This window comes from Rhyacophila brunnea, unplaced genomic scaffold (genome assembly GCF_057557595.1).
Source record: "Rhyacophila brunnea isolate RB1 unplaced genomic scaffold, BYU_Rbru_1.0 scaffold_14, whole genome shotgun sequence".
Taxonomy (NCBI): Eukaryota; Metazoa; Arthropoda; class Insecta; order Trichoptera; family Rhyacophilidae; genus Rhyacophila; species Rhyacophila brunnea.
The window spans coordinates 37,060,783-37,080,249 of NW_028232796.1; the positions used below are offsets into that span (position 1 = coordinate 37,060,783).

The 19,467-nt window shown below is 31.9% G+C and overlaps 1 protein-coding gene across 1 annotated transcript in view; it reads right to left on the bottom strand.

The window, feature by feature from the left end:
- Nucleotides 1-3,080: 3,080 nt before the first annotated feature.
- Nucleotides 3,081-19,467, bottom strand: part of mAChR-A (muscarinic Acetylcholine Receptor, A-type) — a 456,442-nt gene continuing 440,055 nt past the window's right edge. The window contains exons 4-5 of the mRNA XM_085941813.1: nt 5,817-5,965; nt 3,081-3,888 (exon numbers count right to left, since the gene is read on the bottom strand). Coding sequence (XP_085797939.1) covers nt 3,081-3,888; nt 5,817-5,965 — 957 coding nt within the window. The remainder of the gene's footprint in view (nt 3,889-5,816; nt 5,966-19,467) is intronic.

Below are 19,467 nucleotides of genomic sequence, written 5' to 3' on the forward strand. Positions count from 1 at the left end.
ATATTTATTTACAGTACCGATATTTTAAATTTATCCGCTAATTTATTATTTGAAAATTATTTGGTTCATATTATGGCTTATATAATCGTAATACTTATAAAAATCTTTTACAAAAAAAAAAAAACGGAACTCAACCCAACTGTAGGAATTCAACGAAAATTTGGCATAACGTGTTAGCTTGAAAAAATTAAAAATATTATTTATATAAGTACCTAGCTAATTGTTTTTTATTAAAGAAAATGTATATACTTGATAAAAAGTTCTAGGTAAATACTGCATTTAAAATAAACTAAAATTTTGACTAATCTATTTTACAATCTAATAAAAATTGTATAAAACAATATTTCTGCCATTTAAATTTAATTTAATATAAATAATATAATCAAATCGTCAAATAAAATTTCAATCTTTTAAGAGCGTACTTCAGTGAAACGGAAAATAATTTTCAACAGTAGGTGCGACGAAATTTCGCACTTGTCGTCAATCGGAGACTGAGAGTCGAAGTGTGCGCACGTCGATTTGTTTTGTCATGGCATCGGATGAATATATTCTTAAATCGTGGAAAGATGACTAAAAAACTTTACTATGTACTTGCAAAAGAAAACATGTCAATGAATATACTATTATTATTAGTAATATAACAATAAACATAACATTAAATGGATGCATGTTGATTTTTTATGACAAATTATATTTCGTTCGGCACGCGTCATTTGCACAACCCGCGCATCGCCTAGCCACGATCGACCATGCCTCAACTGAAGTATTGATTCCTTAAGGATTGACAGTAAAAAATGCAATTATTATGCATAAAAGAAGATTTTTTAAACACCAATTCAATAACCCTAATATTAACAATCAAAATTGGACATGTCCCGTATATAGCTGAATATAATTCAATAACTTCACACACACCTGGTTGACTTTTAATAACAGCAAAAAAAACATGAATATCTTATTGAAAAGAGGCTTTAAAAATGGGGTGAATTCAAATCAGGATATGTCCAACGTTACAGATATGTCCATTTCAGCCAATGACGTAATCTGATAGCCACTGTAATTAATAATGTGTAGATCATTTTATTAAACATTATTGCGAGCAAATTGAATTACAGAAAAGTTAATTTATCTCCGAACTGTAAACTGTAGACACGTCCAGTTTTAATTATTATTATAAAATAGTATAGAATAGTTTTACTTTGCATAAATAAAAATAAATCACATGTTACTAATATTAGATAAGTATATTAAAGTATATAAATTTTAATTGTGCCTGAATAATAATATCCTGAAACTTTTTGATCACACATTTTTCAAAATGATTTCATCAAATTATAACAATTGTGTAATGTCTTGGCCCGGTCGCACACACAAACTCGTTTCGACTGCAACACGATTGACTTTATCGTTGTGGTTTTGTTGTCACTCACAAAACACGGAGACGGTGCAATATTTACTTGTATGTAACAAATTTTACTCGGCATGGGTGATAGGTTAAATAAAAAAAATGTTTCATCGGCGCAATCAGCTAGCCGTGTGACGCCACTCTTCTTACATAATATTGCATGCGCGCGCAGATGTGAATTGCAACATTGTCGACTATTTGATTAATGACTATGTCAACACGAAGTTGTATGTGCGATCGGGCTTATTTGAGATACACTATATAGGTTTGTCAAAATATAATCATGCTTCAGTATACGAATAATAGTATTTAACACAGTCGAGGTTGATTATAAATACAACAGCTATCTGATATATGAATATATATATATATAATACATTTATTTACCAGTGGTTCTAATATACAATAATCTGTAACATGAATAATAATTACAATATTATTCACACATTTACGAATAATAATATGCATTTATTTGGAAATTTTAGTGGTATTTGGATGTAATTTTATGGTTATGTATGTACTCTAAATATTATTACATTACATCAATATCGAAAATACACAATGGTTTGTATATTAGTTATATAAAAATGACACCAATATTATTTGAAATCTAACCTACCTATATAAAATACTTCTCAGCGTATTTTTAACAAACCATATATTATTATTAAATTTGTGTCTGATATCAAGTTTCAGATTCGTTCAATCAACCTGTTTGTTTGGCTTTCATTTTAGAAAAAAATGTAAAAGGATTTTCTTTTGTTTCCGGTTAAAAAATGAAGGCTTACTTATAGTACAATCATAAGATTCTTTGCAGGATATTTTGCTTAACTGGATATTAAATTTTATAAAATTGAAAATAAATATTGCTGAAATATAATTTGCAAATATTACGCGCGTGTGGGTAAACCGATAATGTTTTATTTTTAATATTTTAATCGCAAAAAAATAGTGAAAAACACATTAATAATAAAATTATTAGTTATAAAAGGGGGTATAATGCAAAGTCATTCGTATTCCCTTTAGGTTTTAATAAATAATAATACATACTAACAGACCAACAATCTTAAGAATCGATGGGGGAGCCACAGTCGAAAACTATCCAATCAAAAAAGAGAAGGACAGAATCTGACATTAGAATGACGTTTTTAAAATGGCGTCTATATGGTAGTTCCATTTTTGACCGTTCTTTAGATAAGTTTGTAGGACTGTAAACATTATTTCGAAAAAAAAACACTAGGTATGTCATTATTTAATTACTAGATGGCGCTAGTTTACGATAATGATTCTTTTTTCGAATTGAGAAAAATTATAAATGTAAAATATGTTGTTAATATTTTATGAAAACGTCAGTATGTAACGAAGCAAAATTAAATTAAAAATTTTCAGCTTATTATAAATTTGTTAAGCTGATTTTGCGAAAGTATCAAAACTTCTTCTGAATTCCTCACTGAATTCATTTCAGTCTACTTATTTTTATCATCAGGATGATAAATTTATTCAGACATAGTCGTTAAATCTTGAAGAGTCATATTGTCTAGCGATGACAACCTCAAAATAAACGGACACTTTAGATTCGTTCCGAAATCATGAATCGAATCGTGAGCGTCGAAATGAGACAAGATTATTAACTGTCTCATGCAATTTGATCCATGCGTCTCACGCTGGAGACGCTTCAATTGTATACGCCTCTCGTCATCGCTTCTCTGTTTCTGTTCTGCCATTTGCATGTCAGAATCCTCACGTAGGTTCTTCTAAATGATGCATTGCAGAGAGCATAGCACATTGGGTTAATCGTCGAATTAATGTAGCACAGCGCGTAGAAAAAATCCCACAGCTCCTCCGGTATGCACCCAGTGCAAGCTGTCAGCGGTTTGACAAGCACGAGTATATTATATGGCGTCCATGTTATGATGAACGATAACAAAATGGCCGACAGTGTTTTCGCGGCTTTTGTCTCTTGTTTTTTCTCCTGCGATTTCTTCTTCTTTTTCGTTTGTTGTTTGGTGTGTGCTGATAATAAATTCGTCTTACCGGCCAGCTGTTTCGGTATTATTTTAGCGTCTAAAGGTATTCTGACGTCAGGTATGTGCGAAGCTCTCCTGTTTATGAGGCTTATTGGTCCTCCGGGATTTAGCGAAAGACTGAATTCACTATCTCCTCTTGGCGGCGGCTGAGGGTTCGTTCGTCCTCGGTTGCCGGGTCCTGGTATGTCTTCGTGGATCATTTTGATGCTGGGCGCTCTCTCTGGGTCTACATTTGAAGTGTTATCAGGCGGTAAACGTATAAGTATCGTGTATACTGAATCTGTAGACATTGATCTGGTGGCTGGTAGGCTTCTGCAGTCTCTCGGGGCAGAGGCGGGTGGATTGTTGGGAGGCGGTCGCATTGGAGACGCTCCACCTTCTCCGGTGACTCTTCCCGCTGATCCCTGGCCTCCTCTTCCGACGTATGGATCCCGGATCACATTCATAGACGTGCACCTGCTTGAAACAAAATGTTTTTTAATCACGTTATGGTAGTCATTTTAAGGTCAAAAAGGTATTTAAATTATTGCCAACAAATTGTTTCTTGATATATAATGAAATATTGTTACTGATGTGTGTATTTTAATATGTCTACATATTTATATATTTTTTTGCATTTAATCTACCTATTTCAAAATTAATTATAGTATGGTAAGAAACACGATAAAATGTTAATACATTTATAATATGTTGCCTAGAGTCAAAACTCAAATATTTAAAAAATTGAGTTTTGAGATAATCGCAGAAAACCACCAGAGCACTGCATTAACCAGAGAGTCGATTTACATTTTTTTAAATATGATATAATTTCTAAATAATAATTAAATTAAAAAAACTAATAAGAACTTATGAACTAATATTACATTATATCATACTAAAACAGTATTATAGAAAAAAATAAATAGATCAGTGTTTATTAAACAGTAGACAAGTGTAAATACAAAAAAATATAAAATAGATACACAAAGGTACACCGAATGAGCTAAGCATACCCTATTTTAGGAATTTATAAAACAACGTCCACCTATACTCATCCTCACATAGGTGGAATATATTAACATCCGAAACAATTTGGTTGAACAGAGTTATTGCCCTCCCATTTGGCATCACCGATGAGAAATGAGAAATACAGCTCCCTGATTGGTTAGAAAGGCCTTGATGACAGAACTCATATTATTCATTGAAAAATGTGAGTTATGACACCAACAGTCAACTTCGTCAACGATGTTGCCTTTAGAATCACTTGGTATATTTAACTAAAAAATGACAAAATTGCAAAATGTGAGTTATGACTCTAGGCGACTCATAAATAGTAAAAATACATACTTAAGTCTTGTTTACATGGGCTTAGTGCTAATATAAATTAATAATCGCTTCTCGCACTAATACCCCCACGTGTAAACATGCCGAATTAGTAATTAACTTTAGTATTCGGTCTGTTACTATGTCGATATTAATGCGGGTAGCGAGTAGTAATGATTAGTACTAAAGCTGTGTAAGCAAGCCCAGTCTAGGTGGTTCTTGACGCTTTATTCGTCCAAAACCTTTTCTTGATTCCTTGCCATTTTTTTTATTATAAATACATGTATTATTTTATATAGTTTAATGAATTTATGATAAGATTGGTAATAATTGTGCAGGTACAGATTTGTTCAAAAAATACAATTTATTATAGTCAGATAGAATTACTGGCGAAAAAAATATTTTAAGCAAAGAAAATTTTGATTGATAAAATTTGTGGGGGGGAAATTGTGGATGAAAAATGCTGAGACATAAAATAATTAGTATGATTTCTATGTACAGTGTTTCTCAACCGGTGGTCCACAGAAAATTTCTGGCAGTCTAAATGCTTATGCTAAAAAATTCAATAAAATCTCCAAAACCCATACACCTGAAAGTGTTTGCGTAGTGTGTTTTTGTTCTTAAAATAGAATTGTGGTTTTACCTTATATGCTATTATATACTCAAATACATTTTTTTATTTCTGCGTTAGCGGTTCGCACAACGTTTCTAATATTTTCAATGGTCCGCAGGTGTAAAAAGGTTAAGAAACACTTAGAATCTAAGGCGATCCAACTTTTATTTTCTGTTAGGAAGGATTATAAATCTATAAAGGCTCGTTGCCATTGGATACTGCTGATTAGTTAATTACTACATTTAATTATCATGCTAATTGCTACACCCCAGGCGTGTCTTTAGCAGTGACCGCGTTGTGGTAATTAACTGGCCAGGAATGAATGTGTTAAAGATCTCATTCGATCAAGGATAATAACTATACAAACATATTATGATTACTGGAGAAACAGAATTATAATGGATTAGTTGAAAATAAAGTAAATATTATGTATCAACACAAATAAATAGTTGGCAATAACCGAATCTACCTTGAAACGGAGCTGGGCAGCGGGGTGTCCAGGGAAACAGGTGTAGCGTATCCCATGTCAGACGCTTCTTCGCCATCCTCGTCGTAGTACTCCCGGCCCGAGTGCCACCATGCTACGCACCATGCCCTGATGCCGCCCCAACCGCCGATCTGGTGAAAATAGAAAGAAAAACTCCCATGAAATACACGCACGACAAACATAGCAATTGATTTATTATTTTTTTAAATTATAAAATTAAATTATTTTCTAATACAATATTAAGCCAAGAAGAAGAATTATCACCAACAGTAATATATCAATACACATCGCAGAAACTTTGTGCTAAGCTATTATATTTCCTTCGATAGATACATAAAAGTGTTCAATATTTTTCCCAAAGCTGCATTGGTTATACGACTTTTTCATCAGGACGAGGGTGGCAAAAAAGCTCAAAACATTCTGAATGAAAAATAACTTTTCAAACCTTACGACTCGTTGGATAATAGAAAAAGGACAACGGATTGTCATTCTTTCTTATTTGCGATGGTTTAAAAAAAAAATCAAAGAATTAAAATTACATAAACTTGGATTGTACTGTTTATTTATGAATTTAACAGTGTATCCTAGGCGCTGGCCTTCCACCCGAGAGTTCTGAGTTCTATTCCCGGCGAGGACATAATGTTTATGTGTTTTTCTTAAAGCCTGAAAATTACTAACAACCACCTTGTACGGACTTGTAAAGACGTGGTTATTAATAATTCTAAAAAAATAAGAACCGCCCTCCCCCAGCATCCACATCCACAACCATCTCAAATTACAGTCCACAAAAGTGCAGCCGTTGCATAATATATTATAATGATAATGTTAAACTATTTTTTTTCCCGATGCCTATACCAAAACCTTCTTAATAACAATATACAAATAACTGAAAAACTATTATTATAATAAGTCAATATTAAAATATATTAAACATACATATTTTGTTACACATACTATATTTAATATTTGTATGCATAACGGATCCACAAACTATATAATATAGCATCCTAAAAACTCTACCTGTAAGTACTTCAACGCTTCATTTGCCATTTCCTAGTATAACTTTTAAAACTTTGCAATACGTGAGTAGCTTTCCAGTTTCGATTGATGTTTTCAATTCCGTCCCGTTAGCTCAACTGGCTGGGGGTAGATTACCAATGGAAAGGGTGGCAGTATCAAAGGGGTAATTTTATATTATAGCCCCGCGGAAGGCACGAAGACAAAGGGCACGAGAATTCTGGAGTCATCCCTTATTATAGCCATGCCATCTTTTATTCCTTATTGCAAGGATTGCGATCCTATTATATGAATCGTTATTCGTTCAGTTCTTTTTTATTTCTTAAAATGATTGGTTTACCTAAAGCGGAAATATTGATATTATTTTCCGTCCATTTGAAAAGGTTTACTTTAGACGTAATCTATTATGTTTATAATATTAATACTATCGAACGAAGGTACTCGATGGAATTTGAATTCTAATGGATTTAAGTTATGTACTATTCCATTTAAGTCGTTTTTTTGCGACCCAGGTTTCGCCTTTCGGCATTTTCAGGTGATGTGTATACTTACCAAAAGGCAACCACACACTGACAACAATCACTATTAATTCTAACTTATGTATCAATACAATGAAGTAGGTAAAAACTTTATCACCTACCTATTAAGTCAAGGATCACAATAAAAAATATATAACAAATAAATTATGAAAAGTTGAAGTGTTTGTAAAAAACCCCATACCTTATCAATAATAATACACTTCGACAATCGTATAATAAATCGTCAAACCCAATAGATCATTAGAAATTATAAACAGTAAAAATACTACACTCAAGAGGTGTAAAATCGTCTATTCTGGGAACAATGAAAATTAATGGAGTTAACTAATGAGATATATCTAGGATATTAGTCTTTGAAAGTTATTAGTTCAACAATTATTGATATTCAATAATATTCTTACATGATAAAACTGCTCAAATGGAATAGTATATAACTTAATTCCATTAGTATGTTTATATTTTAGTTCAGCATTTCTTAACCAGGGGCCATGTGGGACTACAAAAAAACTCATGGGGACACAGACCAAATAAAATAATAACATTATAAAATCAATGTAATAAAACTAACTATTATATTGAAATATTTTTGCATAAATTGCGTAATATATCGTCAGTAAATTGTCTAAAATCACTTTTTCTGACTTCGTTGAGAAAAACTATATAGATTTTGAGCGCCTACTATAGTTACATACATAGGTTCGATTGTTATCAAATGGTAATAATTAATATTTTAATTTAAATTAATAATAATGGTTATATTATAATATATTTTTCAAAATTATGTATGTTCAATAATTAGAATGTTGCATTCATAAATCTTGTGAATTATTCATTCGTTCAATAAAAAAATAGTTAATTGATAAATAATATTAGTTGTACATGCATACTTTGAAAACATCTCATGCATACCCACTAGAAAAAATCTACCCCCGACACCCGATGGGACATGAACCTATAACCGATGGATTCATGCCAGCGTGCTTTTCCAATTAAGCTACGGACATCCTACTCAATTAATACAAATTTAACAAGTAATTCTTACACGAAATGCTTATCAAATTGCGTTAATAATGTTGGCAATCGGTTTCTGTAAATTAAATAAAGGTACACTATGTAGCAATTAAATGCCTTAATTACTAACCGACATCGTGAATTACTTCAATTAGTAATTCAATTAATTATGTATGTTCGATATATAGAAAGTTAGATTCTCAAATCTCATGAATTATTCGTTGAATAAAACAAGCGGTTTATTAAAAATGTTCATTTAGACTCACTCATGTAATAATTAGGTACAAGTTTTTGTTGTTACCTGTGTCACAATAATTAAAAATCATACATAAACACATACCAGTAGCGAAGGGTAGATGTAGGCTGTTAAGATCCGCCATAAATAGTGCACATATAACTTTATTAGTCATTTGTTTTTATTGAGCTAAGACTACAATAATTTACAGATGGTGTTAGTTATTTTTTCAAAAACAATAAACCACAACATAATAATAGTTTTGGTATACTTGCGGCGATACGAAAAAATTATGCACACTTTTTCATTCATACTTATTTGTTTTCATTGGATTAAGAATATATATATTAGGTACACATACTGTTTGTTCATTCTTATAAATTTATTAGGCCCTGCCTAAACCAAACTACATAAGATAAACAATATTACTCTATCTATAAAATATCCAAAGTTATGTATGATTGAATTGAATAATTTTGGATATTTTATAGATAGACGGTATTTTTGACTATTATGTATTAAGGCTTGATTTTCGCAGGGTTTAATTGAATTTTAAAAACTAACCACACCATCTGTAAATTGTAGTCTCATTAGTTTGCACTATGTATGGCGGAACAGCCTACCTCTACTAGGTACTAGTAACTAGATAGTCAGTAATTAGCCCTTGAATCTCGCCGTCATTTTTTTTGGACCCCAAAGTTTTTTTACTTCAGTCAATATATGTTTTGTATCTCATGTGAAAAGCGAAATATACTTAATATTTAATTTCCTCGAATCCATGGTTTTAATTAAAGTGGGAAAAAACCATACCTCAAAAACCCATCCATATCAACATGTATCGTATATATATATCAAGCATAATATAAAACATCATAAACTCACGGAACATAGAAATAATACTCTAGAATATAGCCATGCACAAAAACTGATTAAACGGGTACTAAAATAACCTAAACACAATAAAAAAAGCCATGTGGTATACTTATATCAGAATAAAACAGACCTTTCCATTGATATTAATTTATTCCCCACCCAGTGACTTGTCTTATATATTATTTTATTATTTGACATATCGGCCACTCATCAGAGCAGACTGTTCTGAATAAATAGGTTATTGGGTCAAGTCAAATTTGCAAGAGGGCTGGTATTATGTGAAAAACAGACGATATTTTTTGTTTTGTTTTGTTTTATGACACCATAAAGTGTGTGAGCTATTGTTTTGTGGAGAGACAAAACAAAATATGAGGTTTTATTATTCTAAACTGTATCATAGTCGGGACACAAAAAGTAAGGTGGGTTTACCAAAAGTTGAATTAAGTACCTAATTAAAAACGTAGACAAATTTATTTAAGGTAACAATTTCATCACTAAACAAAAGAAAGCAGTCTTCACTAATAAAACAATTTCTTTGTTTATCGTCACTTAAAAATGCATATTTTTAATAATTAGATTGTATCGCCAGTTTATATAACATGAAACCGTGAAAAAAATCTAAAGATAAGATCGACATTAAAATATTGACTCCATTTTATCATGGATAGCTTCCATTTTATAATATAAACATCAGATTTTTTTGTAACATATACATTGCACAATTGTCAATATAAACATACTGAAACACTAGGTAGCCCTACCTACATTAAATGGATTATTTAGATATTGTATATCCAGTTTAGTATGTTTTGAGAAAATCGAAGTTTAAAATTTGAGATGCATGAGAAATTGACATAATAATTGTGTATGTGAATGATACAGTATCTTCTAAAATATCGTATTTGGACGTACAATATTTTTACAGTTAAAGATTATGATGAATACGAACATTTTGTGTATGTTAACTCAATTTCGACAAAAACTGGACGTACAATATCTGTGCACTAAACCAGTGCTCCGCAACCGTTTCTCACCCATGGCACACCAAAGGTATTCCCATAATTCCGCGGCACACCACAGGTAAAACAATTTATACATCAAAATATGGACCCCACATGCTGAAGCGGGCCCCCTACCTATCGCTAAGGTTAAAGACAGTGTGATACTCTAAAGTAGGTAGTATTTTTCAAATGGTGTTCGAGGTAAAAATAATGGTGTTCATTGTATGTTTAGCTATTTTTTATATTTATTAATACAAACACTCTCCAAATACATATTTAAAAATATTAGTATCAGCGTAGTAATATAGCACCGCAGGCGACTTTTTTTTAACCACTAGAGAACATTAGTAATATTGCTTCTATAGAATTTCCGGCATTGGTTGCAAAAGGGTTTCGAATCCAGTCGTATTGATTGTATGAAAGTAATGATGAAATTTCTTTTGCAGCAAAGTTATAAGTTTTTGGGCCGGACCCAAAATTCATTGCTTGTTTTCAATGGTAGTGAATTATCCCTATGGTAGTGTAGCATATCAATATATTTTCATTCTGACCTTGCATTTTTTTATTAATTTTATTCAGGTGCTCAAATATATTACCAGCCATGCACGCATATTTGGCCATTAAGTAAGTATTGTATAATATACAAAATTATTTGCATTTTTTGACACGCGCCGCGGCACACCGGTTGCGGAGCACTGCAGTAAGCCATCGAATTTTATTTGTTTTTATTTAATATACCTATTTGAATACATTATTTCACCTAGTTCAATTGTTTATGTGTGATATCATTTTAATAGGCTTGTTGAGTACGGTATTTCCAAATATTTCAAATTTCCTAAAATACTTTGTATACGTATATTCTTAGTAATAATGAGGTTTTCACATTGTTTTATATTAACTATAAAAAAACAGCAAGCGACAGTGCCACCTGTCAACATTGTCGGATGTGGCTTAGTTCTGCAACAGAAAACAATGTTAGCACCTGGAAAACTATTACTAGAGTATCTTATCATATTTTGATTTCTTTCACGACCTAATTAAAATATACGATCATCGTCAGTTTATTTTGAAAATTTAGAATTTGCGTTTACGTTTACCTGTATCTTTCCTTTAAGCTTATTTTTTTCTCTTAAATAATTGTAAAATAAAGATTATGAAAATACTAGACTTTGTGTTGTAAAATTAGGCATTTCCCTTACTTACTGTAATATTAATATCATGCAGTTACACCTACAAGGTAGAGGTGAGTTGGAAATACTGTCACCAGTTTGTGTATTCAAGTCTCGGCATGAAACTACCCATGCTCAGTACATGTGGCCCAATAAACTTGTTCCAAGAAACTCTAATACAAGGTGGCATATCCGGAACGGACGGAATTTATTAGCGTTGTAATGGGAAAGTTAATATAAGTACCTAACAAACCAAAACATTTATGACAATTATCAATGATTGGTCTATACTTACTTGAGACAACAACAACTTTTCTGCAAAGTATAATAAATCTAATTTAATAATAAAACTTTTAAATGGAAACTCCTACTTAAACAAACAACCCTTGAACCAGCCGAAACAATCACCTACTTCCTATTAGGGATTGCAATACCGGTATTTCAAAACCGGTATTCAATTATTTATCGATACAAAATACCGATATGTTCGGTATTAAGAAAGCATATACGTATATGTTTTTAAAATATTAATTAAATGTTATTTTTTCATTACTTACTAAGTATGTAATATTCATTGTACTTACATTAAATTAAATGAATAAGTTTTATGCTGCTAAAATGCAAATTTACTGAAACCAACAAAAATTATATAACATTAAAACAAAATTCCTCACAATATACTTATAGAATAGTCGCCATGCATTAACATATTTAGAAAAAGAAAATATTCGTGGCAAATATTTCCAATTATTCTATTTACTATTGATCCAACGTTGATAGTATATCAAATAAACATTTGAATTTCAGAGCGATTTTTCTGTACCCGGACTTATAGTATTTGTAAAAAATACTTAGCGGTTATAAAATTTTATGATCTATACATTTTGACAACGGTCAACATAATAAATGTAGGTAGATACTTTTTGTTGCTATAAAATTATGTTGTTAATAGATTTTAATAGTTATATTAATTATTGATAGGTACTTCTTTGCTTCTATAATATGTTTTGAAAAATGCTGGTATTAATACCGGTATTCAATAAGAAATACCGAAATACCGGTATTGATATATTCATTCGGTATTGCAATCCCTACTCTCCACAATGTCAAACATTTTATCTCTGCCCAAACTCAAACAGAACATTCGGACCGAGTAAAACCCAATCAGGCCAAAATACCTAAAGAAGAGGAACGAAATAGATGGGCGGAAAAATGTCCTCAGGGTTGAAAAGTTTTATTGTTGGAGGACTCACGATTCGATTCGTAGAATTCACTACAGTGCCAATTACCCGCCAAATAATACATGTCCGGGTACCATCTTCAAAACCTGCAATAACTCTGTTGTAAATTATTTGCGGTGAATTTAGTCTACATGACAGAATTATATTGCATATTAATAATATTTTGTCTTCAAAATATTGTATCACACTTCAGTAAAGTATTTCCAGAGGCAGGGGCGGCTCTACCTTAAGGGTGCGTAGGTACCATCCCTACATCGTAATCATGTCAAAAATATACGTCCAATATTTTTATCAGTGCTATAATATACCTACTTAATTACATTATTAAATGAACTATTTAATTTATTTTATCCATCTAAATCCGTTGTAATTTTATAGAGATATTTATTATTATTACACAAATAAATAAAGTAATGATTGTAAATTATGTAATAACATAATGATGATTACGCGGTATTAATATTAATTATTTAAATTAAATATACCCTATGTTAAAGTGACACATATGTACAAATTATGTTTTATACATAATTACACCATTATATTATAACCTATGTCTATTTTTCGCTGACCGGGGTCATTCAGTCCCATCCCGTCGACGCGGTACAAATCTCGTTGTGATTGTATTAGCGTTAGTATACGTGTGCTAGGGATAAAATGACCCCATGCACGCTGTATGTCGTTGTTTAAAACTGATAATGGTAAGCCTATAATAATTATTATTATTAGTTAAGTTAATATTTTAAAGCACGCTTTTTAGATGTGATTAAGTAACGACTCCGATAATCATATTATTTATTCTGAAAAATTACTCATTTATTCATAATAAAATCATATATTGGGTAATAGTGGGTAGGTATGTTCATTTAATAATCAATGGTTAAACCCCACCACCTAGAAAGTCGTTGAGCCGCCACTGTCCAGAGGTATAATATGTAAAGGATGGCAGTAAAAAGATAATCATTCATGGTTTAAGTTTGCGTTTAAGAGAAATATAAAAAAATGTGCATGTCAGATTTGTATGTAATAAATGTAATAATTAATTTCTCAATTAATGTGTGTTTGCAACACTATACGCCGGAAGTAAGGTGAATGTACCTACTGAAGGAATGCATTGATCTAGATGTCGATATGGCGGACTTTATAAATGAAATGCCTCCAATTTAAAACGTGGTATTATTCTTCGGTATGTTTTAAGAAATATAAAATTGTCTTCTTCTCATACAAAAGAAAGATTTATATAATTATCTACATTATAATTATAAGTATTATAATGAATTCATTGTTCTGGCAGGAAAATTCATTTTAATTATTATTTGGAACGTTCTATATTTAAAATATATATCTCATAAGTATTTATGTGTGCCGGATACATGAATATTTTATAGGTACCATAATATGTTGCTAATTTATTACTGACCAATCAATTATATCGTCACTATTCTGGCAGAAGACACTAATTCGAAGAAATGACATATTGAGTTAGTTATACTTACCAAAATGTTCCTTATTTTAAACTTTACCGTCTGGAAACCTTCATAAATAAACAGTCTTTATTTTAAAGTCATCCTATTTACGATTACTTAATAAACTCACATGATAGACCATTTCAAACATTTTAACAACTTCAAAGTCAAAATACTCAAAACTAGTATTCTCCAGCTAGTGTGTTCTGCCAGAACAGAGACGATATTTTTGATGGTTTTGCAACGGTTATAATTGAATTTTACCACATGAACGCCAGTTCAATTAATAAATTATATTTTTTATAATATACTAATGCCGCCATTTTCAATATGTAAAGTGATTTGGAAATCACAGAACAAGCAAGCATGTTAAAAATAGTGACGTCCAATGGGGTTAGGCAGATCATGCACCGCTAAGAGACAGCAAATTAACCTTTAATTTAAACGTTTCTCTCCTAATCGATCATAATATTTCATGTTGAATATTATTATAAATTAACAGTGGTACCTGTAAATAAAAAATGTACCCATATCTTCACCACACTGTGTCAACTATACACAACTGCCAGTTTTTAAATAAAATGTAATTCACGCAAAAAATATAAAGAATCATAGAGTTTGTTGCTGAAAGTAGGGATAGCAATACCGGTATTTCGAAACCGTAATTCCAGTACTTTTCGATATAAAAATACCGGTTTTAAAAATCAGACAATACTTATATATTTGGTATTGAAAGTGGAAAAAATTCACGACGAAATAATAATATCTGTACCTCAGAGGCAGACGGATGCAACTCCATTTTTGGGGAAAATGATTTTTTTTTAAGAATCGTCATGCTAAAGCCTTTATTTATTAGAGGCAGAGAGATGGAAGTCCTAGTCCAAGATATGCATAGAATAAAGATGCAAGTGCCATGCCTACCTTAGAGGCAGAAGGATGCAAATCCAATAATCCACTAAGATAAAATTCTCTCAAACCGTCTGCAATATGTACTAGACGAGAACTAGCCAGGAGAACGAGCTTTAGAAGAGAATACAGCTCTATGGACCATATCCAAGTCATCAGAGAAATCAGAGCGGTAACAGGAATACAAGCTGCCGCTATCCATGGGTTTTATAGACTATGAGAAAGGGTTCGATTCCATGAAGAAATTTTCAATACTCGATGCACTCAGAAATCAAGGAATCCCCGGGCACTATATAAATAATTTCAATAATATATACAGTAGCGCAACAACATCACCAAAAACCATAGCGCATTTCCTATCAGCAAAGGAGTCCGACAAGGTGATACAATCTCACCTAAACTATTTACAGCTACACTTGAAGACTTATTTAGAGAACTTGACTGGAATGACGCGGGCCCCCATAAATGGAGAATACGCGAGTCATCCGCGCTTTCCCGATGACAATAAATAGTAGTTTGCAAGACTCAGAAGACCTCCAAAGCAGAATGCAGGAACTCGCTGGAATAAGCAACAAAGTAGGCTTGAAAATAAATTTGTCAAAAAAGAAAGTCATGTTCAACTGCTTTACGGGCCAAAAAAAAAATCCTCATCAATGGCATTCAGCTCGAACAGGTGAAAAACTACATCTATCTGGGACAACAAGTGTCTATAGATGGATGTATATTTGATGAAATTGTTCGCAGATTAAAGCTAGGCTGGAGTGCTTTTGGCCGCCTGAATAATTTCTTCAAAAATAACCTCCCACTGTGCCTAAAGTGCAAAGTGTTCAACCAGTGTGTACTTCCCGTAATCACATGCGTGTGAAACCTGGACCCTAAGTAAAAGAGAGATCCAGAAACTTAGAGTAGCACAACGTGGAATGGAAAGGTGCATGCTGGGCATAACGCAAACGGACAAAAAGAAGAATGAGTGGATAAGGGAACAGACAATTATTAATGATGTGATAAAGTTTGCTAAAAACCTCAAATGGAAATGGGCTGGACACATAGGTCGAAGAAAGAACAATCGTTGGACAAATTTATTCATCCAGTGGTATCCGAGAGGTACAAAACATCCGCAAGGTAGATCTAGAGGCCGCTGGATCGATGAAATGATAAAGTTCTGCGGAAAAACTTGGTAACGCAACGCACAGGGACGAGAGAAGTGGAATCAACTTGGAGATTAGCGAGGCCTTCATCCAGTAGTGAATAGATTCAGGCTGGTGATGGTGATGAATACATAATAATTTTTTTAAAAAAAATGTGTTTTGCTTTGTTATATTTATACCTATAATTTTTTTTAACTTATAATTTGTTTTATTTTGGCTAGGTAAATAAGATACAAATCCACATTTAACAAAATATCTTTAGACGCAGAAGGATGCAAATTCACACTACGTTTTTTATTTTATTTTTTTTAGATATAAAATTGTATTATATTTATTCCTTTCTTACATATTCCAGAAGTACTTTAATTGAATTAGAATAAAAAAATAATGATCATTATATATTATGTATATTTTCTTAGAAGTTATGAATATTCGTTTAAAATAAAAAATGTTTTTTTGGCTCTCCTGAACAATTGGGTATTTGGCACTTGCATCCGTCTGCCTCTGAGGTACAGATATTATGCACTACCTATAATGTACCTACCTATTTTTTTGGTGTTTTCTACCGAAGAGTAGCTTATACAACAACAAAGAAAAAAAAAATTTTTGAACAAAGAAATGAGAAACAAGTAATTACAAGATAAAAAGAACTTTTCATATACCACGTTTTTAAATTTTCTGTTGAATCATATAAACTTGACAATTCTATGTATTAATAATTAAGGACAAATAAGGCAATTATCAACAAATCATTTTTTTGCTATTTTGCAAACAAACAAACAAACAAATATAGAAAAATGAAATGTCATTTTGATTTCCATAGTAACCCACGTATATAATATTAATAATTTAGTAGCTAGGACCACCTACTTAGCAACCAATAATAGTGCATTAGATTACGAATTTCTTCCGAAATAACTTTTAATACAAAGCAGAATTAACTAAAAATTAATTCAATTCTACTTGAAGATGGCTAAAAGTATTAAAAGAATGCATTGGCATCGCGTTCTGATATATTCTAAAAGTTTCAAATGTCTAGCTAGTTGTGAATTTCGTTAAAAATAGATTGCAAGATTTGTACTGGATCGAACACCAGAAAAACAAGAATACGTGCTAAAACGTGGTAAAATATAGTCTTACGAGATAGAAGTAAAGCAATTGCTAAGTGTAAAAAGTGCAACAAACTAGTAAAACATTTCTTGGAATCACCAGCGGGGCACATATACACATTATAAGAACACTACTTCATAACATAAATTTATTGAAAGATCATTCTAAGAAGAAAGTACCAATAGTTCAACTACTAGGTATTTATTAACATCAGCATCTCTTTATATATTTTTAAATGTTTAAATATACGCACATATTTAGATATTTTTGCTATAAAATATTAATCTTTCGAAGAGATTTTTATATCTTGGCATATTTACCCACTGTTAGATATTTTTACAACGTTTTTCTTAGCTCGTATTCTTATTTGTCCGGTGGTTGCTTGACCGGTACAAATCTTGCAATCAATCTTTAACTATCTTTCCGACTAGCTATACATTTGAAACTTTTAGAATATATCAGAACACGATGCCAATGCATTTTTTAATACTTTCAGCCATCTTTAAGTATATATAATTGATTTTATTTTCAGTGAATTCTGTTTTGTATGAAAAGTTATTTCGGAAGAAATCCGTTAAAAATAAAACTATTATTGGTTGCTAAGTGGGTCCTAGCAACTTAATTATTAATATTAATATATACGTGCGTTACTATGGAAATCAATATGACATTTCAGTATTATTTCTATCAAGTACAAATTTTTTTGATCGTTTAAGCTGGTTTATTCATGGTTCAACAGGAAATTTAAAAACGTTATATAAAAGTTCTTTTTATCTTGTAATTATTTTTCCATATATTTCACAAATACCGGTATCCAATAAGAAATATCGAAATACCGGTATTGCTATTTTCATTCAGTATTGAGCTGAAAGGCAACACCATGCAATGCGAGAAATTTTAAGCTGACTGCGATATTGACAAACGTTAGATTTATTGCCATAAACCAGATGCGTATTTTGCAAGCTAGATGGCTATTAAAAAATACTAGATCTGGTACGAAAAACGATAAGTTCACAACTTTGTACTAAGTCACAAAACATATCACTGCCATCATTGATCATAAGACTATAGCGATAACTTCTGTTTTACGGGACGTCAAATTACCGGTAGGTATACATTATACTGCACACTGTACATTATCCAACGTCTTCTGAGATGAAGTAGTTTCACAAATTATTACCTCACATACAAACGTTTGTACACAATTCCACTTACAAAGTACACGACACCTTGCCAGTGGAGATATTTCAATTTTCTCCGCGTCACCACTTGTGTGAGTACCGAGCAGGGGGTGGAGGCAGGGTCGAAGCGCCCCATTGTGGGCACACAACAAAGCGAGCCCCCACGGAGCCTTTCAAAGGCTTCTCCTCACACAAGGGTCGCATTTTTCGCGCCCTTCGGCAGTTTGACCCTTTAGAGTTTTAGACTCGGGTGGACGGATAAGCAGGTATCATAGACCGAATTATGATAAATACATTGTATTGTTTAGATTATTTACTTGCTGTGAATCCAACGTAATTTGAGTTTTACTTGGTTTAGGTTCAGTAATATTACATGGAAATTTTCCGAATTTTTCACCTTTTAATGAGATATGGTAACAGAAATAAAACTCGTCACTCACTTTCTAAGATGGTGGCATGTAAAAGTATGTACAAGTATTACTGGGCACCAGTGACGTCCCTAAACAAAATGCCGCCCCTGGGGAGCGCCAAAATGTCACACTATATTTTTATATAGTATTTTGTATCATCTGTACACGTGTCGTTTCTGGTCACCATGGACGTCGAAGGGTAACGGAAGTAAACTAGACATCGCGAACTCGACAAAAAATTACAATCTTTTAAAATCTTTTATGTGAATTATATATTTACATTCTGTTTCCAACCAGTGAGCTGATTTTTTTAATGGAAAGATATT